The 24850-nt window shown below is 42.4% G+C and overlaps 3 protein-coding genes across 3 annotated transcripts in view; 2 read left to right on the top strand and 1 right to left on the bottom strand.

Moving 5' to 3' along the window:
* Positions 1-17468, top strand: part of LOC140301715 (NLR family CARD domain-containing protein 3-like) — a 483071-nt gene extending 465603 nt beyond the window's left edge. The window contains exons 3-9 of the mRNA XM_072380705.1: positions 10620-10698; positions 10861-11068; positions 11229-13011; positions 13111-13284; positions 13659-13820; positions 15447-15493; positions 15620-17468. Of these exons, the coding sequence (XP_072236806.1) occupies positions 10620-10698; positions 10861-11068; positions 11229-13011; positions 13111-13284; positions 13659-13820; positions 15447-15493; positions 15620-16191 (3025 nt within the window). The 3' untranslated portion in view covers positions 16192-17468. The remainder of the gene's footprint in view (positions 1-10619; positions 10699-10860; positions 11069-11228; positions 13012-13110; positions 13285-13658; positions 13821-15446; positions 15494-15619) is intronic.
* Positions 1-24850, top strand: part of LOC140294513 (protein NLRC3-like) — a 1060349-nt gene that overhangs the window by 85409 nt on the left and 950090 nt on the right. The window contains exon 3 of the mRNA XM_072379594.1: positions 8422-8479. The gene's annotated coding sequence lies outside the window, so the exon portion shown is untranslated. The remainder of the gene's footprint in view (positions 1-8421; positions 8480-24850) is intronic.
* LOC140294609 (stonustoxin subunit alpha-like) lies at positions 1953-6400 on the bottom strand. The gene is made up of 3 exons (XM_072379601.1): positions 6347-6400; positions 3103-3184; positions 1953-2976 (listed from the first exon to the last, which is right to left on the bottom strand). The coding sequence occupies exons 1-3, from the start codon at positions 6398-6400 to the stop codon at positions 2450-2452; spliced, it is 663 nt and encodes a 220-aa protein (XP_072235702.1). The 3' UTR covers positions 1953-2449.

Below are 24850 nucleotides of genomic sequence, written 5' to 3'. Positions count from 1 at the left end.
ACTGACAACATCTCAGAAGAAGGCAGAAACAAGCTCAGGAGGAGGAGGAGAGACACTCTGAGGAGGAACAACACAAACTGATCCCCAAACAGAACAAGAAATGACACAAACAAATAAATGGAGTCCAAACGGATCCTGAACTTTGATGTCTGAATCCAGATGTTGTCAGTAAGAAATGTGGATTAGAACACGTAGAAAAACTGAACAAATACTGCTGAAGCTGCTTCACAACGTGATGGAAATATTAACATATTCACAAATATATCAGGTGTGAGTGTTGAGATTAAAACAAGATGTGATTTGTTCTGCAGGAACTGCCTCATTAACAAGCTTCTGCTCTCAAACTGCACAGATCTGAGCGCAGAATGGGATTTGTTGAATTTTTGGACATTTTCTGACCTTCCCATCAAACTGAAAATAATAATTGGACAACACACTAAAACACACATTTCTCGTGTAAATTAAACTTGTCCTGAGAGAAGTGGGTGCAGAATATTGAAAATACAGCCCCTAAACAGACATAAAAAGATCACACCAGCTTCTCAATGAGGAACATACATGTACATGTAACAGTTAAAGTCAGTTTTTGACACATTTATTTAGCTTTTGATACATAATTCTTGTTCTGACGATCAACATATTTCATTCACAGCAAGTTGTGTCCCTCCACACATGTGCAACACTTTTACCAAAACCAATTCAACGTGGCATCAGAAAATAAACCCCGAGTGACACGACCAACAGGAAATGACATCATCAAGCCATGTGCTAACTAACACAATGAACAGACCAAAACTAAGTCAGTAATGATGTGTAAAATGCAATTAATCCCACAGTACTTCACACTATGAAAGTATACGTAGACGTGCACAGAAAAGTGCACAAAGATTTCCCGGTTATCAGATTTCTATGGAACATTTTACTGATCTGATCTGCATGCAGTTCTGTCTTCACCCAGCTGTCTGTTTGACTGATTAAAGGAGAAAAGTGCTGATATGTTGGCGGCCCGTTAGCCATGGTTTGGTGAGGCAGAGTAAAGCTGTTCTCTGTGCAGCATCTACAGTGGAAGTACAGCAGATGTAGGGGTGCACGGTGTAAAACAGCTGTGTTAACAGCTGGTTTACTCCCCTGTTACTCGTGTCCTCTGCAGTGTGTTTGGGATAATGTGGGATGGGAATGTGTGGGCGAGCTGCTTCTGGGTTTTAGCTGTTCAGGAAACGGCTTTAAGGTTGATGGTGTGGTTTTGTAAATTTAACTCTTTATAATCAAGTGTTTGTAAGAATGAATGCGTACAGGAAATACTCAGAATATTTTGTATTGAAACTATTTTGTAAAACAGAGACACCTCCTCTGTAAGGATGTGGTTTGGCACCGTCAGTGGTCAGTTAGTCCGTTAAGGCCTGCTGATGGTGGAGGATGATCATGTCCCATGATGCCTCCATGCTGTTCTTGGCTCTGTGCACCTTTTCTAGATCAATAGTTTTGTACCATATTCTGTTTCTGCGTTGCTGTAATCAGCTGCTTAGAAGCTGCCTGGTTACAGTCCTCTGATATATTTAGTTTCTCTGATCTTTTCCAAAATGTGTGAGACCCTCCACCCATTGCACCGTCATCTTTATTACAGAAAGAAGACAAAGTCTTTGAAAAGTTTCTGTCCATAATTTAGATGATTCTCCAGTAGAACATAAAAGAATAATAACATCAATAATATCAAAAGAGCAAAAAAGCATAAAATTCTGAAGGTTTTCACCTCAAATATCAACATGTTTGACTTAATTTACATTTTACATAAATTATTATTGAGGTGATTAAATGTTAGTAATTTTATTTAACTTATATGTTTACAACTGTTAAAGTCCAAATGTTGTTTGTAATGGATCATTTCAGTCCTCTTTGTGAGCGTTTAGCAACATTTAGCAACTTTCTGCCATGAGAAACTAGTTCCAGTCCAGTTTTCCTTTCATCATCAAACAGGAAGTGAATGTGGAGAAACATCAGGATGAACCCTGGCTGCTCACCGAACTTCTGCTCATTGGAGCAGAATCAGTGAAGATCTGTCAGCAGGTTGGAAATTCATCTTGGCTGATTGCAGCTCAGTGATTCCTCTCTGATATCACAGTTTGTCACATGTGCAGCAAACTAACTGCAGCTGACATCAACTGAATGGTCTCAGTGGAAGTGAGCTGCAGAGAAACACAACATACTGATATTCAGTGTGAAGCTTTGACTGGAAACACACAGAAAAACAACATCCTGGAAGAATGGCAGCTTCCATCTTCAAAGGACTGGAAGAGGAAGAAGTTTCCAAGGAATCATTCAGAAGAGTTTCAAACAGAAAGTGACTGAATCCATGAATCTGAAAAGGTGTTTCTGAGTGAAAGAGACAGACATGTACAGACTGAACTATCTGTTCAACAGTGATTCTCTGACAGGAGGAAACTCTTTATACTCAACACAGAGACAACCAGGAAACAGGATACCAGACTGTAAATCCAGGATGCAGAGGTTCTTCAGTGAATGTGGTGTTGAAGGTGTGGAGCTGGATCAGTGTGTCAGAGGAGACTCTGTAGAAGGACAGAGTGCCAGCAGGACGGTCCACATACACTGCTGCTCTGTTAGAGACGGAGGAGGAGGAGGGGATACATGTTCCTCTGTTATTGTGACAGACAGAGTAACCTCCATCAGAGCACCTCAGGCTCCAGGACTGATCATTCCATCCAAACAAACAGTCTCCTCCTCTCCTGCTGATTCCTCTGTAACTCACTGATATATAAACTCCTCCTCTCCACTCGACCTCCCAGTAACAGCGACCAGTCAGAATATTTCTACACAGCAGCTGATGACACCAGTCATCAAATCTGTCTGGATGATCAGGATATGACTGAACCTCCTCCACACATTTCACCTTCCTGTTGTTGTCAGACAGTTTCAGTCTCCTGTTCACTGTGTTTGTGTCGATTGTGAGTTGACAGGAATCTGATGGAGAGAACAAACACAATCCAGCTGCAGTTATTGATCTATCATCTGTTCACTTTGATCAATGAGTGATGAGACAGTGTGAAGATGGTTGGATGTCATGAATCAGATGAAGAACACACTTACACTTCCTCAGACCTGGTGTCAACCATCGTTCTCCAGCAGGCTCCACCCTGAAAGGAGGAGGGGGGTCAGAGCAGCACAGTCTCTTTCAGCATGCAAACATGGACATTATATGGCTCTATCACACACATTGTTCTACACTGAGAAAGGAACACGAAAACATCTGGATACATCCACTGGAATGGAGCATCTGAAAACTAGAATGAAAGCTATTTGATCAACACTGAAACGTACAAAACTCCTTTCAATCATCTCTGCACAGCAGAGTTAATTAATTACAAAGCAGTATTAATTCTTTCATTATTTGATTTATCTCAGAAAAAGGAGGAAAGAAAAGAAAGTGAAGAAAGAGAAGAACGATGGATGGAAGGAAATCTCTCTGAGCTCATTCTTAAGTTTAAAAGCACCAAATGTTTTCTGCAGTCAGATTATGGAGATGAAGTTTCTGTCTCTGAATTCAACTCTTCAAGTTTGGAAGAATTTTCACTTTGATTTTTCACTTATTTCTGAATCCAAATATGAGCTTTCTGTCACAGTTTAGTCATCCAACCATCAGTAATTTACCATTGATCCTACTTCTGCCCCACTCAGCCTGTCAGCCACACACACCTCATCAGTTCACTCCACTCACCTGTGCACACAGCTGCCTCTCATCACATGCAATCAGCTCAGCATACAGTCACCAGCTCCACACTCTATCCTTTGCCAGATTGTTCTTTGCCATGCAAGTCTTTCCAGCGTTCTCCTGCCAGCCTTCCCGGTACCGACCTCGCCTGTCCCTGATTCCCTGCTTCGTCTGCCTCCTAGTAATTCGACCCAGCTTTCTGTCCCTGACCAAGAACTTTGCCTCTCCTCTCCTGATTCCTGTTTACTGGTTTCTAAACCGTTTGTCTGCCAGAGTCTCAGTAAAGCCCAAACACAGAGTTAAAGGTCATATTTAGGCTTTAGTCATTTTCAGCACCTGATTAGTAAACCTGGTTGGAGGATAGCTGCTGCTTTCCCTCAGCCTGTGGTTCAAGGAATGTAAAAAGATGAGCAGCTGGCTTTCTGTAAGATTCATTTAACCACCATGATTATCACCAATCAAGTCATTTTTAACAGAGACTTAGACAAGAGGCATTGATTATTTGATATGAAAAAAAACCCACATTCATTAATTTGTTCTGTTAAAGTTGAAGTCTTCATGTTTTTCAGATTCCCATTACTTGTCTCTTTTGTGTTGTTTCTTTTTTTTAATTTAATCTGGGTGGTCGTGGAACAGATACATGCTGTGTTCAAACTGTTTACTTGATCATGATGTAGTCCTCTATAATATATTGTTGGAATGAAACTTGTTAATTAAATGTGTGCATGGGAGCACCTTTGGTGAAGACACCACATTTGTTGTGTTTTCTTTCTCTTGATGGTCTAAATAAAGCTATATATATTACATATATATATATATTATATATGTGTGTGTGTGGATTTTATAACTGTAAATGCAATTGGCTACAGTGTGGCAACAGCAATTTATTGAAATTTAAGTGATATATGTGTTCAAATACAAATCACAAGTCAAAACAGCGCTAACTTTAGCTGAATTCTAAAAGGTATAACTGGTGAAATGGAGTCGTTTTGGAGCCGAAAGAGTCGGCTCTTCTTGGTGAGCTGAGCCAAATGATCTGGCTCACCAAAAGGAGCCGAAATTCCTATCACTAATTGTTAGGAATACTTCTTCTTCTGTGATTTTTACTGGCAGCTGGCATCCTTGACGTTGCATATGATGCCATCTACTTAACTTAACTTCTTTCTAATTCTTCTTTCCTATATTCTTTTATTTACCCCAGTTGACACCAGGAATCTCATCATTATTTTCCTCCCTTCTTTAGATTTCCCAGATTCTACTATGTTTCTAAAAAATTATATTCTCTTATTCCTGCCTTCTGCAGCCCTATCTTCATCCTTTCCCTCTCGCTTCCATACCAAGGACATGCTATAATCACATGTTCCACTGTCTCCCTCTGCCCACAGCTACACTGCCCAGTTGGATGTTTCCCCATTTTCTTAAGTGTATTATTCAGTTTGATATGTCCTATTCTTATCCTGCTCATAATTCTGTTCTGTCCATAACACCCTGCCTCTCCTGCTACATTTTGTCATTTATATAAATGCCTTCCTTTTTCCTGATTCTTCCAATATTGATTCCACTGTTTGTTTATTTCTTTCCAGACTAAACTTCTCCCCTCTGTTTTTGATGATTTTACTTTCATTTCCACCTCCTCTTTCTTTACTGCCTCCTCAGCAGCTTTGTCTGCTTTTTCATTTCCTTTTATTCCTAAATGAGCTGGTACTCACATGAACACTATTTCCCTCCCCTGTTGCGTTAACCTGGATGTTTTTAACTGTATTTCATATCAAATTTCATGTTGCAAGTTTCTGCTGTTCCGTTTTTAAAACTTAAGAGTGCCACCTGTAGCCTGCTCATTCATCATCTTTAACCCTGTATGGCCATCATGTGACCTTGCTGCTGCTGCCTCCGCCTGCAGAGGAAACTGTGAGACCATCACTGATCAGCATCAACACCTGAACTCATTCAGCTCTGATTCTTCAATGTGGAGAAATGTTCCTAAATGTGAAGCTCTCAGTTTAAAGAAGGAGCCTCCTAATTTTTTGTGTGTTCAGTAACTTTTCTGCCAACAGTCAGAGAGTAAAAAGCTCTGTTTCCTCTTTATTTAGTCTTGTTGGCAGTCTTTAGACCACAGTTCCACATGTCATGTGTGCTGCTCAGTGTTGAATCTTCACTGTGGTTCTTTTTATTCAGTTTCACATGCTGTGCTGTTAAAAATCTGACATCACGGAGCTTTGATCATCAGCATCAGATCTACCAGAGAAACTGTTGGACATGGAAACACATTTTTCATCTGGGAGAGACAATGACTTCAATAAATCCTGTTCTGGAGGAGCAGACAGGGATAATAAAGTGGAAATCACTGAATAAAGAGTCTCATTTTTGTCTGTAATGACAAAGTTCAAATCCAACTGAACCGTTTGTGACGCACTGATCTGTTACTGGATCAGAACTTCCTCTCTGGATGTTTCCTCTCAGTTTAGTTTCACTTCCCATCCTTTTGCTCAGCTGATTTTCTCCGTGGGAAGTGCCATCTGAAGATATTTCAGCTGTTTTTAATGTGTGACTCGTTAACATCAGCTGTGGGCAGCTCAGTTCCAGAAGAAATCTGCGCTCCAAACTTCACGGCACCGGACTCACAGCTGGAACCGAGAAGTCGGGACGAAGGAGGCAGCGGCTCGGCCTGTCCGTCATGTTGTCACTTCTGGTGTCAGTAAGTCCTGAACGAAGCTGTTAAACTTTAAACTTCACATAAATTTCTGTCTACAATAGTTCGACTGCTCAGATCTGGACAGAATTGTTCTGAAGAGGCTGTAGATTCATTAATACCTGGATGATGGGCAGCACTGGAATAATGGCGCATGTTAGTGGAAAGATTAATGAGATGACAGCGATACATTTCTCAACAATGCAGATCTCATCAAAACATCCAGTGCAGAATAGGGTTTATTAATGGTTGAACTATGGGATGTCTAATTGTTAGCTTTTATATGGGAAATAGACGGAGGATTGCATTTGGTTTCTATGAGTCATGAGCAGTGGCGGTTACAGACCAAATTTATCAGCAAGGGCCTGTGGTTTTTTTCATGGGGCACAGAACAAAAACAGCATGAAGTGAATTTATTCGGAGCACAAACAAAATTAAAAATGTCACATACTGTACATCTGAAGAATAAACCTTTAAATAGCAGCTTGGCTGGAATCTGCGTCTCGTGTCCCCTGTTAATGTGGTCAGAAATATCCTCAAATTAGGCTGCACTGGTGGATCATCCGTGCACCTGCTGATATCTGAAAAGAATGCTCCTAAAGTTGTTCTTAATGTGTGCAGCTTGTTCTCCAGGATGGACGAGGTCAGGATTTGGGTTAAATCAACAGATAAAAACCTGGCTGACCAAATCTATTCCTGATGAAGATATGAACAGAACTGGATGCAGTGTTTATGGTGGCGGTGTTGCTGCTTCCGTTAAATCCAGATTCTGTCTAAATCCATGTGGAAACAACTGGAATTTGTGGCTCTAAATGTGGAAACTGCTAAGGACCTCTGTGTAACTGTTGTTGGGTGCTACAGGCCTCCATCTGCCCCCAAGGAAGCATTACAGTCTTTAAAGTGTCTTCTTTCCAGTCCTGTCCTGAATGCTGTTGTTAGAAACACGAAGGTGCCCAAACCTAAAGCTGCTATTATTTCCAAGAGGAATCTTAAAGGCTTCAATGAACAAGCTGATCATCACGATCTGTCTGATATGAAATGGAAGAAAATAGGACTGATCCCTGATGTAGAGAAAGCTTGGACATGCTTTGGGGAATGATTTCTGCACATTGTGAATACATTTGCCCCTTTAAGGAGATACGGGGTAAAGGGGAGAGAAAACCCCTGCTTCTCCCCACAGCTGGCAGATATTATTGATGAGCGTAACCTGGCCGTTCAGAAGATTTGTTGCTTTTTGTTCCAGATGTACAGACTGAACCGGGTCAAAGGTCTTTTGTCCTCTCTGCTCCTGTTACATGGAATATGTTGCAGAAAGACTGAAAATGAACTGAACTCATTTCATGGAGCACTTTTAAATCCAAACTGAGAGTTCTTGAGGCGACTCCACTGCATGCACTTGTTTTTTTTCTTTTGTTTGTGCTTCAGCTGTGTGCTTTTGGACCTGTGTTCTGTATTTATTGCTGCTTATCTTTGCCAGGACTCACTGAAAGAGTTCCACAGACTTCATAGATGAAGGACTTCTGCTTTACTGGAACATTTCTGTGTTGAGCTGCTTTATGCTTGGACTCCATTTCAGAGGAGCTCACTTATTTCTTACTGCTCTGCACTTTTTCACAGCTGCTTCAGACCATTAAAATCAATGACTGACATGTTCACGTGCACAGTGTGATGAAGTTCATCTCACTGAGCTCATGTGTGTTTCACAGAGCAGGACTTTAACTTCAAGTTTTATTCTGAGAATGTGAAGCTGACATCATGCAGCACTTTGGTTAGACGCCATGTTGTATTCCTGCTTCCTCTGAGGTTCTTCTGTGTGAACAGACCCTGAATTCTAACTTGTGGATCGTGTTCTACGCTCAGACTGTGAGATCAGCCTCTAACATCTCATCCTTAAAGCTGAATGCTGAACATATGTGTCCACTGTTAAAACAACACATTTCTGATGAGTTTATTACTGAAACACGTCTTTATTATCAGAGCATAAGATCCACTGACACATGGAGAGGAGGATTTGAGTTGATGTGCAGATGAATGATTTGTGTTTCCTCTGCAGATGAAGGTAGAAAGTGTGTGTGAGCTGATGTGAATTCAGCAGCATGGATCAGTGTGAGGACACTAAAACCACTCTGTGTGGGGAACATGAGAGCCAGAGCAAAGCTCAGAGGTGAGATGACCATCTCTAACTGTCCATGACTCTTCTCCATGTCAGAGCTCAGCACTCACATCACCAAACCACCTTTATTCACAGGAACCAACCTGAACCTGAACATGAACCAGAACCGGAACCAGAACCCAGCTGTGTGTCCTTTAAGAGCAACAAGTCAAAGGAGTTCTTCATTCATTTTCAACATGATGTTCCATCAGCCCAACAGTGAGTATCTGTCAGTATTCAGTGGAGGCTGCATCATGTTTCAGATGATAAGCAGTTTTCAGCTGAATTACTTGAGACTTGGATCAGTTCTTGATGTCTCTGATGAGACTAATTAGCTGCATCATGTGTGTAATGTGATATTTTAGTTCAGTCCTGCAGCTCTTTATTAAAACAAAGGGAGAATATTGCTGAATATCTGTCCACTGATGTGACTTTTTCACAGGATGCTGATTATGTAGTGAGCAGGGCGGCTGATGTAGAAATATTACGTTCTCACGCGTTGTGTTTAATGACGTCAGTTTAAAACGACCTTCTGAAGAAACGAGAACAAAATGACCAAATCAACCCAGTAATGTTAGTAACTGATCTGTTATTAATTCTCTCCTAATAAACCTGCTCATGTTATCTGGTGAAAAGATCTCATTTTTTAATCTGACACTTTATATTCCAGAAAAATCATATTTTCCAAAGTCAGTGTTTTCCAGTGTGGTGCAGCTGCAGTTTGTCTCTAAAAGAGCAGAATTAATCTGATCACACAAACAGTAAAGACTGAGTCAGGGAACCATACTGAAAGCTCAGAGCTTCAGTCTTCCTGTTTTCTCTCAGGTAAAATTACATCCAGCTTCCAGTTTCACACACCTGCTGACGTCTGCCTGCAGAGTGGCAGAGCTGCCACAAGGGGGAGCTGTAACATTGTTCCACAGCAGCCACACTGACTCTCTGACAGGCCGTCTCACTGCAGACTCAAACACTATCACTGAATACTTTAGTTTGAAGAAAACAAGTGTTTTTCTCTCAGGATCCATCAGAGACTCAGACTTGGATCTGAACCCAGCTGTGTGTCCATGAAGAGCGACCGGTCAATGGGTCCTCCTCTTAACTTCAAATCAGACCAACATCCATCCTTTCAGAGGTGAGCTGAGTGTAAATGTTGTAACAGAGTAAAATGTAGCAGAGTCAGTTTGAACAGTTTTTATTCCAACATGTGTTTAATGTGAGCTCAGCTCTGTTTCACATCCATTTCTATGTTCATATGTGAAGCGGTGTGTGTTGGATGTTTTCCACAAACACAGCAGTCAAAGAGGAAAGAATGGATGTTGGAGGAGGTGTTTCTGAGTGTCTGTAGGACACCAGCTGGTCCAGCAGGTGTCACCTTTGTGCTTTGACTCTAACACAGTGTAGGTAGGAACTTCCACTCAGGTGGCAGGTGTTGCTGGATGGAGGAGGAGAGATAGATTTATTTAGAATTAAAAACCTGTGCGTCTGAACCACATCAAGCTGATGGAGGTGTGATGTGTTCCAGGTTCAGGAGAGGAGCAGTCACCAGGGTGCTGGTTAGCTGCTTAAAGCTTTGAGAAGTTAAATGAAACTTGGTAAACAGACAGTAACTCTGCTTCTTCCAGTTAACTAAACAGAGCTTTTGGAAGCTACAATGAAAGTTTGTCTCCTGTCTTTGGGAAATAATCATCAGATGATGTTGTACAGTCATCGTCTGAAGCCTTCACACTGGGAGCTGCCCAGTACAACCAGTCTGATCCAAGCACACACTGGCTCTGGCTGCCTTGCTCCAGGGCACTTCAGCAGGGAGGGTAATCTTTCTGAAGGGGTTGCTGAGAGCTGTTGGAACCCAACCAAAGTGAGCTGAAAGCTCCAAGCAGCTGCAGACTGAGCTGTTGGTTCTCAGTGGGATCAGCAGGACGAGTAAAGCTTTCCCACTGCAGGGAGTCCTCTGATTCACTGTTCACATCCACACATCACTTCATGGAGCTTTACCTTGTGTTTGTCTCTGTGTGGACAGACAGAATGTGAGCTCATTCTTCATGATTCCTCCACAGAGTGGACCAGCAGAGCTCAGAGGTTCCCAGTGGTCAGTCTGCCCAGCAGCATCAAACACAGCTGGACTCCATATTTATGGTCTGTACATGTACAACAGCTACTTTTCCATCTATTCTGTTCACAGTCATCTCCATGCTGCACTTTGCAGACCAGTGGATTGTCAGTGTGTCCAACATGGATCTGATGTTTGGCTCCATGACTTCAGTCTGATTGGCTCATTCATATAGTATTCTGTTCCAGCTGCTGGAGGACAACATGGTCACTTTTGTGAAGGAGGAGCTGAAGAAGATCCAGAAGGTTCTGAGTCCAGATTACCCAGAATGCTTAGAGAGTCAGAGGGAGGATGAGGATGAAGAGCAGAGGAGCAGCAGAGAGGCATTAGTGAAGATCACAGTTCACTTCCTGAGGAGAATGAAGCAGGAGGAGCTGGCTGACCGTCTGCAGAGCAGTAAGAGGATTTCTCTAAAGATTTAACCTGCTGGATAAATGACACATTTACTGATGTCTCAACACACAGAACAACACATGTTCAAATTCTCAGATAAATCAAAAGTTTGAAGATTTTCTGTGTATTGTATTGACTGATCTTATTTGTCGTGTTTATTTAGAACTTTTTGACCCAGTTTTCCGACATAAATCTGCTCTGAAGAAGAAGTTCCAGTGTGTGTTTGAGGGGATTTCTAAAGCAGGAAACCCAACCCTTCTGAATCAGATCTACACAGAGCTCTACATCACAGAGGGAGGGACTGGAGAGGTCAATGATGAACATGAGGTCAGACAGATTGAAACAGCATCCAGGAAAGCAGACAGAGCAGAAACAACCATCAGACAAGAAGACATCTTTAAACTCCCACCTGGAAGAGATGAACCAATCAGAACAGTGTTGACAAAGGGAGTGGCTGGCATTGGGAAAACAGTCTTAACACAGAAGTTCACTCTGGACTGGGCTGAAGGCAAAGCCAACCAGGACATCCAGTTCATGTTTCCATTCACCTTCAGAGAGCTGAATGTGCTGAAAGAGAAAAAGTTCAGCTTGGTGGAACTTGTTCATCACTTCTTTACTGAAACCAAAGAAGCAGGAATCTGCAGCTTTGAAGAGTTCCAGGTTGTGTTCATCTTTGACGGTCTGGATGAGTGTCGACTTCCTCTGGACTTCCACAACAAGGAGCCCCTGACTGATGTTACAGAGTTCACCTCAGTGGATGTGCTGCTGACAAACCTCATCAGGGGGAAACTGCTTCCCTCTGCTCGCCTCTGGATAACCACACGACCTGCAGCAGCCAATCAGATCCCTCCTGACTGTGTTGACATGGTGACAGAGGTCAGAGGGTTCACTGACCCACAGAAGGGGGAGTACTTCTGGAAGAGATTCAGAGATAAGAAGCAGGCCAGCAGGATCATCTCCCACATCCAGACATCACGAAGCCTCCACATCATGTGCCACATCCCAGTCTTCTGCTGGATCACTGCTACAGTTCTGGAGGATGTGTTGAAAACCAGAGAGGGAGGAGAGCTGCCCAAGACCCTGACTGAGATGTACATCCACTTCCTGGTGGTTCAGGCCAAAGTGAAGAAGGTCAAGTATGATGGAGGAGCTGAGACAGATCCACACTGGAGTCCAGAGAGCAGGAAGATGATTGAGTCTCTGGGAAAACTGGCTTTTGAGCAGCTGCAGAAAGGAAACCTGATCTTCTATGAATCAGACCTGACAGAGTGTGGCATCGATATCTCAGCAGCCTCAGTGTACTCAGGAGTGTTCACACAGATCTTTATAGAGGAGAGAGGGCTGTACCAGGAGAAGGTGTTCTGCTTCATCCATCTGAGTGTTCAGGAGTTTCTGGCTGCTCTTCATGTCCATCTGACCTTCATCAGCTCTGGAGTCAACCTGATGGAAGAACAATCAAAGTCTCAGGAGTCTGAAACACTGAAAGAGACTCTCTTCTACCAGAGTGCTGTGAACAAGGCCTTACAGAGTCCAAATGGACACCTGGACCTGTTCCTCCGCTTCCTCCTGGGTCTTTCACTGCAGACCAATCAGAGTCTCCTACGAGGCCTGCTGACACAGACAGGAAGTAGCTCTCAGACCAATCAGGAAACAGTTGATTACATCAAGAAGAAGATCAGTGAGAATCTGTCTGCAGAGAGAAGCATCAATCTGTTCCACTGTCTGAATGAACTGAATGATCGTTCTCTAGTGGAGCAGATCCAACAGTCCCTGAGTTCAGGAAGACTCTCCACAGATAAACTGTCTCCTGCTCAGTGGTCAGCTCTGGTCTTCATCTTACTGTCATCAGGAAAAGATCTGGATGTGTTTGACCTGAAGAAATACTCTGCTTCAGAGGAGGCTCTTCTGAGGCTGCTGCCAGTGGTCAAAGCCTCCAGCAAAGCTCTGTAAGTACAGATATAGAGGGATGTGTATGAATATACTGCAGTTGTTTTTATAGGAGAGAAAGTCACAGATTACTACTTATCTCATTATTCCCTCCTCAGACTGAGTAGCTGTAACCTCTCAGATGAAGGATGTGCAGCTCTGTCCTCAGCTCTCAGCTCCCAGTCCTTCAGTCTGACAGAACTGGACCTGAGTAACAACAACCTGCAGGATTCAGGGGTGAGGCAGTTGTCTGCTGGACTGAAGAATCCAAACTGCAGACTGGAAACACTCAGGTCAGGATTCATCAAACTGTTTTTATAAACAGCTGACAGAACACCTGTGGATGGTCTTTGTATGATTGTTACAGCAGCTTTAGGCCTCTGACAGCTTAAAGAGTTCAGAGGCCTAAACAGCAGATATTTGTGGAGGAGGTCTCCAAGGAGAACATCTGCGAACATCTGCAGGAACAACAGTGAGAAGTGTCTGTTGGTCCTCTGACCCTGGATCAGATACAGAGATGGGTCCAGGACATGTTAGCCTAGCTTAGCACAAAGACACAAAGTCAGTAATGTGAGACAGTTCCAGTTTCTCTGAACATTTGATGACATTCAGCTTCAGTTTCAGAGCAGTTCTCTCAGAGTTTCTGTGTTGTTTTGTGTGTCTGCAGCCTGTCAGGCTGTCTGATCACAGAGGAAGGCTGTGCTTCTCTGGCTGAAGCTGTGACCTCCAACCCCTCCCATCTGAGAGAGCTGGACCTGAGCTACAACCATCCAGGAGACTCAGGAGTGAAGCTGCTGACGGCTGCACTGAAGGATCCACACAAACTCAGGTATGGAGAGGCCTGCTGCAGCCACACACAATGTCTGACAGAGGAAGAAGAGCTGGAAACATGTTCTCTGTCCTGCACTCAGCCCTGTGTTTTTGCTTCCTGCTGAGTGTTACATGAACAATCCCACATGTAGGAGCCTTTTTCCTTTGCTCACAGCAGAAACACTGGTTGAACAGAAACAGCAGATATTTGTGGAGGAGGTCTCCGAGGAGAACATCTGCAGGAACAACAGTGAGAAGTGTCTGTTGGTCCTCTGACCCTGGATCAGATAAAGAGATGGGTCCAGGACATGTTAGCCTAGCTTTGGACAAAGATTTATAAAACCATGTTCACCGCACATCTGGAAATGTGTACATGTGGATTAGACCTGTGTCCCTCCCTCCATACGCCCACATGGGGATCTTCAGCTGGACCGGCTCTCTGACAGCTCCAACACATTCAAAGAACAGTGTGTGGAACTGGATGTGTTTCAGCTCAGAGATAAAACCACCAGAGCAAACTTCAACAATCCTCTGAGCTCCACATGACTTGATATCAGACTTACTGAGAGCCACACAGTACCAGGTCCAAAGAGTTCTGGCCTTCTGTGGTTCTGACCGTCCTTCTAGATGAGAACCAAGTAGACCAAAGTTGAACTGGAGCTGTGTTTGGTTGTTCTTCATCCCATCTCTGGCTGGGATAAAGAAGAAGAAAAAAAGGTGGGGGACAATCCAATAAACACTATCCAAGGAATTCCAGAGAAACAGGAAGAGAGGGACACTGGGGGAAGGAGAGGAAGAGGCTGGAGGCTTTTCAGTCTGTTTCAGATTCCTGAAAAGTGATCAGGCTGAAATAAATGAGGGATTCTGATCAATAAAATCACAACACCTGGCAGCTAATTTACTTCCAATGACTATAGATTCTCCTCTGATCTTATTCTGAGCCTTTAATGTTCAATGTGGAGGGTGGAATGAGGGGAGTGTTTCTAGTCTAACTTTTCTAGATGAATGTCTTCCCCTGGCTGGCTGTGCAGCATTCAGATGGACCAATGGGTCTGAGCAAGGATCTGGATGTTTGGCTGCCCTGAAACATACTGAGAGGAGGAGTCAGCAGAAACAATGTGACCATCAGGAGAGACCATGATGTCAGAAACTGAAGTGATTTCATTAGAATTTTTAAAGCTCATATTTGGATTCAGAAATGAGTGACAAATCAAAGTGAAAATTCTTCCAAACTTGAAGAATTGAATTCAGAGACAGAAACTTCATCTCCATAATCTGACTGCAGAAAACATTTGGTGCTTGTAAACTTTAGAATGAGCTCAGAGAGATTTTCTTCCATCCATTGTTCTTCTCTTTCTTCACTTTCTTTTCTTTCCTCCTTTTTCTGAGATAAATCAAATAATGAAAGCATCTCTGCATGAGTCGATAATCTGCTGTGCAGAGATGATTGAAAGGAGTTTTGTACGTTTCAGTTTTGATCAAACAGCTTTCATTCTAGTTTTCAGATGCTTCATTCCAGTGGATGAATCCAGATGTTTTCGTGTTTCTTTCTCAGTGTAGAACAATGTGTATGTGAGAGCCATGTAATGTCCATGTTTGCATGCTGAAAGAGACTGTGCTGCTCTGACCCCCGTCCTCCTTTCAGGGTGGAGCCTGCTGGAGAACGATGGTTGACACCAGGTCTGAGGAAGTGTAAGTGTGTTCTTCATCTGATTCATGACATCCAACCATCTTCACACTGTCACATCACTCATTGATCAAAGTGAACAGATGATAGATCAATAACTGCAGCTGGATTGTGTTTGTTCTCTCCATCAGATTCCTGTCAACTCACAATCGACACAAACACAGTGAACAGAAAACTGGAACTGTCTGACAACAACAAGAAGGTGACATGGGTGGAGGAGGAGGTTCAGTCATATCCTGATCATCCAGACAGATTTGATGTCTATCCTCAGCTGCTGTGTAGAAATGTTCTGACTGGTCGCTGTTACTGGGAGGTCGAGTGGAGAGGAGAAGCTTATATATCAGTGAGTTACAGAGGAATCAGCAGGAGAGGAGGCAGAGATAACTGTGCGTTTGGATACAATGATCAGTCCTGGAGTCTGAGGTGCTCTAATAGCGGTTACTCTGTCTGGCACATTAACAGAAGAACACACATCTCCTCCTCCTCCTCCTCCTCCTCCTCCTCCTCCTCCTCCTCCTCCTCTGTCTCTAACAGAGCAGCAGTGTATGTGGACCGTCCTGCTGGCACTCTGTCCTTCTACAGAGTCTCCTCTGACACACTGATCCACCTCCACACCTTCAACACCACATTCACTGAAGAACCTTTGCATCCTGGATTTGGGTTCTGGATCAGGTCTCCTGGTTCCTCAGTGTCTCTGAGTTGAGTATAAAGAGTTTCCTCCTGTCAGAGAATCACTGTTGAACAGATAGTTGAGTCTGTACATGTCTGTCTCTTTCACTCAGAAACACCTTTTCAGATTCATGGATTCAGTCAGTTTCTGTTTGAAACTCTTCTAAATTATTCCTTGGAAACTTCTTCCTCTTCCAGTCCTTTAAAGATGGAAGCTGCCATTCTTCCGGGATGTTGTTTTTCTGTGTGTTTCCAGTCAAAGCTTCACACTGAATATCAGTATGTTGTGTTTCTCTGCAGCTCACTTCCACTGAGACCATTCAGTTGATGTCAGCTGCAGTTAGTTTGCTGCACATGTGACAAACTGTGATATCAGAGAGGAATCACTGAGCTGCAATCAGCCAAGATGAATTTCCAACCTGCTGACAGATCTTCACTGATTCTGCTCCAATGAGCAGAAGTTTGGTGAGCAGCCAGGGTTCATCCTGATGTTTCTCCACATTCACTTTCTGTGAGATGATGAAAGGACAACTGGACTGGAACTAGATTCTGATGGCAGAAAGTTGCTAAATGTTGTTGTTGAACACTCACAAAGAGGACTGAAATGATCCTTTATACACAATATTTGGACTTTAATAGCTGAAAATATTTAAGATAAAATCAATTAAATAAAAAATTCTAACATTTTATCACCACAATAATAATTGATGTAAAATGAAGTCAAACATGTTGATATTTGAGGTGAAAACCTTCAGAATTTTATGCTTTATTTTTTGCTCTTTTGATATTATTGATGTTTTTATTCCTTTAAAAAATTCTCTTGTACTGGAGAATCATCTAAATAATGGACTGAAACTTTTGAAAGATGATGCGCATGTGTGGAGGGACACAACTCTCAGTGAATCAAATATTTTGATCGTCAGAACAAGAATTGTCTATCAAAAGCAAAATAAATGGGTCAAAAACTGACTTTAACTGGTACATGTACATGTATGTTCCTCATTGAGAAGCTGGTGTGATCTTTGTCTTTTTAGGGGCTGTATTTTCAATATGCTGCACCCACTTGTCTCAGGACAAGTTTGATTTACACAAGAAATGTGTGTTTTAGTGTGTTGTGCAATTATTATTTTCAGTTTGATGGGAAGGTCAGAAAATGTCCAGCAATTCAACAAATCACATTCAGCGCTCAGATCTGTGCAGTTTGAGAGCAGAAGCTTGTTAATGAGGCAGTTCTTTCAGAACAAATCACATATTGTTTTAATCTCAACACTCACACCTGATATATTTGTGAATATATTAATATTTCCATCACATTGTGAAGCAGCTTCAGCAGTATTTGTTCAGTTTTTCTACGTGCTCTAATCCACATTTCTTACTGACAAAATCTGGATTCAGACATCAAAGTTCAGGATCAGGTACGACATCCTTTTCTGGTTGGGTGAGGTCCCCATCTTCTAAGTTCTTCACCCTCTGGTCCTGAATGTCCGTTTCTGTAGAGTCATATTTTTATCTGACACATACAGATGTCCAGTTTGGAGGCTCAGCAGTTCACCTCCATCTTAAGGTGAAGGGACACTCTTTTGAGGACAGTAACGTCCACATTCTGGACAAAGAAAACAGATGGTTTGGACTGAGGTGTGTCAGTGTGACCGTACAGACCTGCCAAGTGTGAATAGTCTTTAAACTGCTGATCAGCCGGCAGTCACCAACTAGTTAAAGCTGAAGACATCTTTCAGATGAGAAGTGAAATATCCAGAAAGTCCAGTTGCTCATTATTACAGTTATAAGAACTAAAGTATTCAGTCGTGATGCTATTTATCTTTTCACCGCCAGAGGGCGACATATTCCCATCAATAAAGACCACTTCCTCACAGTTAAAGGAGATTTTATTGACATTAAAGACTGAACTAGTTTCAACAATCAATAATTACCCAAGGTCGGGTCGCCTAGGCAACAGGTCCAGGAGTGAAGACTCCAAAGACTCTCCTTTGAATTTCTCATGTCTGTGCATTATTAACTGCTCACTGCTATAGAATATTAAACATGAAGCCATTTTAAAAGATACAGCACAGTACAAAAATACAACAGATTGCTGTATGTGTGTATTGAACATCATGTGTGATTACAATGAAAACCTGTTCATCTGCACCTGTATTTGATCCGTTACAGCTTTAACGTTTCACAGAAATATTCCTTCTCTGTTCATGATGTCACATGTGTCTGCGTGCTGTCTGTGTTCCTGAGAGGAAGTCACACACCACAGAAACCAAGAGAAACAGCTTTAACACTCTGCTATATACTATATCCAAGTAGTATTTATAAAAGATGTAAAGTAATATTAAGGAACAACTTGTGCTTGTAAATGTATGATCTCGGTCATTCTGGGGACTAAACTCTATGGGGTCCATCATTTAATCTATTAAAATATTTCTTCAAGCCACCTTCTGTGCATGAGCAGCAAACTTTAAAGACACAGCAAGTGTCTATATATGCTATGATGACTTTGAATTGATTGTTTCTCAACCTCTTTTTAGTTGATGAAAGTAGACTTTAAATATAATATGAGACTTTATGCAGTAACTCCAGTACAAGACATGTTGACCGATCTGTTTGAGGGAAGTTACTTAATATCACTAAAGTTTCCTGAATTTATCAGGAAAAGATCAGTTTTCTTGGTATTATTTTGATAGAATACTTTTTATAAATGTTTTAACTTCTCAGAATTCAGACAGATGAAGTCATTGTGAGCTGAGCACTGCTGGAAACTGTTAGAACAGATTGACTTAGATGAGATGCCATCTAAGCTGTTAAGTTAATATGAAGTTCAATGGGACAGCAGCTTCCTCTTTGGTTTTTGTAGAGAAGCAAAAGAGCTTTCAGCACCTATTGTTCCCAGGCAGTCTCCCATCTAAGTGACCAGGCTCAATCCTGGTTAGCTTCTGAGCTCAGATGAGGTCAGGTGTGTTCAGGGCAGTACGGCCATAAGCGATAGAAGTGATCGTAAACAAGGTTTTTATAGATGCAGAAACAACATATATTATTGAATTAAGCTTCCTCGGTCTCTCTGTGTGACGCTGAACACAAAACTACACACAGGGAACAGAAGAGGTTGACAGACACTAAGTTATCTGAGAGTCTCATTTTCAGCTGAAGAGAACCAACACGAGAGAGAAGAACATGTGCAGGATCAGCATCAGCCTCTCAAATAACCTCTGATTTAAAATAGAGGAAACATGGTTCCAGCACCTATATAATCCATATTTGTCACAGTGAGTGTCGCTTACAGCCACACCTCCCTGAACACACCTGATCTTGGAAGCCAAGCAGGGTCCAGCCTGGTCCTCTGGGCAGTCAGAACCACCCAGAGCTGAACCCGCTCAACACTGTGGAGATGACAGTGGACTTTCGAAGGAAACCCCTCACTCTTCCCTTCTCACCATCCTCAACAATACAGAGAATTGAGAAGGTGAGAGAATAAAATTTGTGTTTGTTTTCCAGAAGAATTCAGACAGATGAAGTCTGTGAGCTGAGCAGTGCTGGAAGCTGTTAGAACAGACTGACTTAAATTAGGTGCCATGAATACAGCAGCTGGTATTCACAGGTGGTCTCTACGGTGGCCCTGAAGTGTCAAAGAATACAAAAGCAACACAACAAGCCACAACGCAATTGGGCAGTTTTCAGGTTTTAATGGATAAAGAGAGGGAAATTAGGAAAAGTTTGAGAAGGAAGTGAGACACTGATGCTGGATGTTTATTAACTGTGCCGTTATCACTGTTTTATCAGTGAGATGAGTATTAGTTTCTCAACTTTACACAGCAAATTACCATCATGTGTAAGCTAAAAGTCCTTTCCCCTTTGTATTTTACCAGATGATGTTTTGTCCATTTTGTGGAATAAATCTTCAGCCTGTCCTGTCACACTGTGGCTCATGCTGCAGAAATCTTCAACAGGAAGGTATATTTTGATCATCTTCTTAAAGATTATGGATTTCTTCATTGTATTATAAATTATCACTGAGATTACCACCCAGATATGGCTGAAACTCAAAACGTGCAGCTTATGTTAAGTGCAGCAAATGCAGAATAATACATTCAGAAAAACAGAGTGGCACCCTCAAAATAAAATGTCAAATTCCACTACTTAGGGAGGCATTTTTCAAGGTTTCCAACTCTACTGCGTTTTAGTCACTGGGATGAACACTAAATGTATGAGAATCTAAGTGAATCATTAACAATATTCAGTTTCTTACTTTGTTAATCAATAATTGTTTAAAACCTGACACGAAAGAGTGTAAATGCAGTGGATCTACTTTTTTCTCATGTGGTGTTTTCATATATTCATCCATCAGGTCCTGAAGCAGCCGTGGTGGATGAACTTATCCACAAGTATTTCACTGAGGACCCTGCCTCTGAAATCATGCTGGACTTACTGGCAGCCAAGCACAACATTTCAGTGAGTGTCAGCACTTTCAAAAGAAGACTACAAAATGCAGACCTGACCGAGAGGACGAACTACGCTCCAGTTGCTGCTGTGCAGGCAGCTTTTTCTGAGGAACCTCAGGGATCAGGCAGCTTTTAGGTTACAGAGCGATGTGGCAGCCTCTGAAACAAAAGTACTCTTTTACAGTCAGAAGATGTGATGTGATGAACACAATAAGAGAACCTGACACATCTGGAATAGAGTATTGTTCAGTGTGGCATGTTGGTGGGAACGACAAACTGAAACCTTTTGGGATTGCCTGAAGTGGCCGTATCGATGGCTTCTCAACAAAAATGATGTGGCTCACATGTGGAAAGTCCAACAATGATCCTGGTGTCGGTGCTCAAAATTACATCGAGTGTGTCGCTGAGCTTTGAGTTTTTCCAATGCGGCGCCGCACAGACTGTGGCAGAAAATGGACTGATGGCTGCACTTCATCGTTCCTTAAGATCAGCGCTCAGAGATGCATTTGCAGGAGCCAGAAGTCACATGTATGGCACTTCAGCATCTGAGCAGTGAACTGAAAGCTGGAGGTCCTGCTTTGGCAAACAAAGGTTTTTATCTCGTATTCATTCTTCACTGATTATCTACTTCACATCACACTTTGGATTTACTGTAGATGACTGTGCTGATGAAGGCAATGCTCGCTTTTACTTGGTGTTTTTTTTTTATATGTTGAATCAATTCAGTTCCTGCTTAAGATTTTAAATGTCTTCTACATAATAAACTACCTAAAACACAACAGGCAGCAATTCAGCTGTATTTTACAGGAGGAAGGTGATATATTTCCTCAGAATAAAATGTGTGTTTGCGTACTCACACACAGTTTTGGATGGATCTGTTTGGTGACTTGAGGGAGAAGCATCTGTTCAAAAGCAGCTACGAACACACAAGGCTGCTGCGGTACAGCCGTCTGGGAGCGCGACAGAAAGAACTGGACGAACACAAGCACCACTGGAACGCTCACGTTATCTGTGCTGTTCGGCAGTCTAACTGAACATCTGGATGAGCAGAGGTGATGTATCATTTGTCTCGCAGGTGAACACTGCAAACCATGTTAAAGCAAAAACAACAGGGCGACCTTTTATTACATCTACATGAAGCATTCACAGGAAAATCATGGTTACATGAGTTTAACCTGAGGTTGAACCGAGGCTGTAAAAGCTCAGAAAACAGTATATGTACCAGAGAGCTTTTTTTAAATTATATATAAAAAAAAGAAAATAGATTCTTCCTTGAAGCTGTCACTTTAAAATCAATCATTATGTCTGAGAATTTCCACTCATGCTTCAGTCAGCATCACTTTAGTTCTAATATTTATTTGATGGTGTATTTGAGCTTTTATCATGTCGTCTTGTGGTGTCTCTGCATACGAGTCTTGTTGACTAAATCTGGCCAATCACTGGCAGGGAACGCCAACAACATTTAAACTTTGAGAGAAAACAAAGTAAATCGTGTTGTTTTTCTGTATTTTCTTCCCAGATTCAATGGGATGAACTGTGGATTCTCAGCATCTTCACAGACCCTGAGCAGCACCACCACTTACTGTTGGGGACGATGACCTGCATCCCTTTGAAGAACCACAGAGACAAAGTGCTCTGACACCATCTCTTCAGTGGCAGTCTGCTGTAGAGAACTACATCAGTCTGAACAACATGGCTGAACTTTATCTTCATGTCACATTTAGACAAATAAACTGGGATGGCAAAACATTTTATTCTTATGCATTACCCTCCGGCACAGAGGAACACCGGCACCTTGTAGATTTTAAAAAGAGAAGACAGAACAGAGGTTTAAACAGGAGTTTAAAGCTGAGTGTTTAACATCTCCAACCTGAACAAAACCTTTTTCTTTTGGGACATTTCAGGTGTTCATAGTTCAGTGTGTTTAAAAGCATCCAAAGCAGGAATTCTTAATTCCAAAGTTCGTGTTGGCTTTAAAGCTGTTGTAGTTATCGGAGACAGGCGGCTTTAATGTGTCGGCACATGTATTTGCCATGGGGTAGTTTCAACTGGTGAGGAGCTGAAGGGACGCTCCAGGATCCGTGCCAGCAGGAGGTTTACCTGCTACACCTGTGGCAAGCATGAAGATCTCCTCCAGGGTCACTGAAGTGTCTCCTTCTAAAAGCAGAAAGCATTTGGACTAATTTACTGAAAATGTCAATCTAAAACAAGACTTGGGATGATATTTTATGTTGATAAAGATTAAACTGACTAACCTTCGCAGTCAGAAGGCAGTCTGCCCACAAACTTCTTGTTTTCCTCTTGTTACTTCAGGCAGGACTAAGCTGGGGTTGGAATAAGTTTTCCGTGTCTGTGGCAGATAACTTTTCACTTGAGTGACAGAACAGGGGTCAGGACTGTAGGATACTGCTGCAGTGCTGTGACAAACTGCAAGCTGTCAAGTCCATCTTTGAAGCTATAATGCAATAATACAGAGGATTTTAACTAACAGGCAGTCACATGTTTAACTCTTTCTGGGCAAGAGTAATAAAATAAACTACCTATCAACTGCTGTGTGGTTCCTATCAATTAAATACCACTGAAGGTAATCATTGATAACTGAATGCTTTTCCTCCATTGACCCAACACGTTTAAAACACCCTGCAGTCTGCAGCATGGTGCTGCTGTGTACGGTCAGGTCCTGCAGGCTCTCCAATGACGAAGCATTCTCAATCTAAAAATGGGACCTCTGCAATTCTAAATAGAAATGGTATCAGAAAGCTGTCATGACACAAAGTTTGAAGTGGACCAAATTGCTGGCTTCCCCAACCTTTCACCTTTGCCAAAGTGGAACATTTTCAGAGGTGTTTTATTCTTTTGGAAGTGTGATTGCCTCTGCTTCTCTTTCAAACTCCCAGAGTTGTGTAATGACTCCACTGCACATCTTACTGTGCTTCCTGATTCACAGTGTAATCAGATTTCATTAAGAGAGTAAGTGGATCAATGATAATCTTGTTGTTCAGAGGTCATGTATTCAAATGAATGTGTAGTTATACTGTGAAGTCCAATTTAAAATGTCTTTTAAACACTGCCTTCAGTTGTCTTATCAGGACTCAATAATCTGATGTCCTCCCACAAGAACTGATTCAAGGCTGAATCCACAAGAAGGGCAAAACATTATCCTACGTAATAAAACAAATAAAGTATTATTAAGCAGTTGGCCAGAACAGTTAGCCTTTAAAAGAGATGTGTATTTAATGGGCTAAAGCTGTTAAACGTGATCTAGCATCAGTGTTTCACTTACTTCTCACATATCTCCCAATTCTATATGTGCTGGAACCACATGTTTCCTCTATTTTACCATAGAATTGCCTTGAGAGGCTGATGTTGATCCCGACCATGTTTCCATGGAGCATGGAGGTGCTGGGGTGACGTATGCACGTCCAACCTCACCTGCACACGTGACCAATCATGTCACTGATTGACCCCTATTTTGGGGATATTCGTTTGACGTTTGCAGATTTCCATTTATGGAAGGTTCTGTGAGTTCTTTTTTTCCATATATGGTAAAAACCGGGGCAACAGTGACGGTGTCTACTGGTCATGTGATCATATTTCGAACGCAGAAATCATATAAATAGGGCCAGTAGGACTACTGAAAGTTTAATCCTACACGTTCCCTCGAGGAGCCGTGAAGGGTCGCCTCTCTATCAGACTCCTTCCAGGGTCTCTGCAGTGGGCTCTGCCCCTCCTGCAGTGATAGAGGTGGTAGTTATGGAGTCTGATAGACTGTCCTGGCCTGGAGCGTGCTGGGTGGGACATCGGCCGGCTCTTCGGTCCAGGACCGACGCCGAAGCCTCCCTGGGCGGCTTCCGTCGGTCCTGGATCGAGGCGGCTGGCCGGTGTCTCGCTCCTCTCCTCTGGGTGAAGTGGCCGGTAGGATGCCCTGACAGATGGGGAAGACATTAAGCCACCACCTGGAGTCCAGAGCTTACAGCTTTGGGACTCCATTTTTTAATCTTACAACAGCCCCGAGGCTCGGGGTGCATTAACTTTGAGCAGGTGTTCCTCCTGGGCTCCACAAAAATCTCTACAGTACAGCAACTTACATCACTGATGTGATGTCCAATGTTCATACAAGCAGACACACCTGTGCTTTTGCTAGCATCTGTAGCGCCCCTTTGAATGCCTTTGAACTCATCTGTTAACCAACTGACTTTGTGTCAAGTGAGACCAACTCTGCTTCAAAATTCTTTAAGAACATATCAACAC

This window comes from Leuresthes tenuis, unplaced genomic scaffold, assembly GCF_036924035.1.
Source record: "Leuresthes tenuis unplaced genomic scaffold, fLeuTen1.0.hap1 SCAF_1, whole genome shotgun sequence".
NCBI lineage: Eukaryota > Metazoa > Chordata > Actinopteri > Atheriniformes > Atherinopsidae > Leuresthes > Leuresthes tenuis.
This window is presented reverse-complemented; position numbering and strand designations above follow the sequence as displayed.

Coding starts and splice junctions, on each gene's coding strand:
- LOC140294609 (XM_072379601.1), bottom strand. CDS start 6,400: ATGACGGACAGGCCGAGCCGCTGCCTCCTTCGTCCCGACTTCTCGGTT. Junction 3,185..6,346: donor CCGACTTCTCGGTTCCAGCT/GTGAGTCCGGTG, acceptor GCATGCTGAAAG/AGACTGTGCTGCTCTGACCC. Junction 2,977..3,102: donor GACACCAGGTCTGAGGAAGT/GTAAGTGTGTTC, acceptor TCTCTCCATCAG/ATTCCTGTCAACTCACAATC.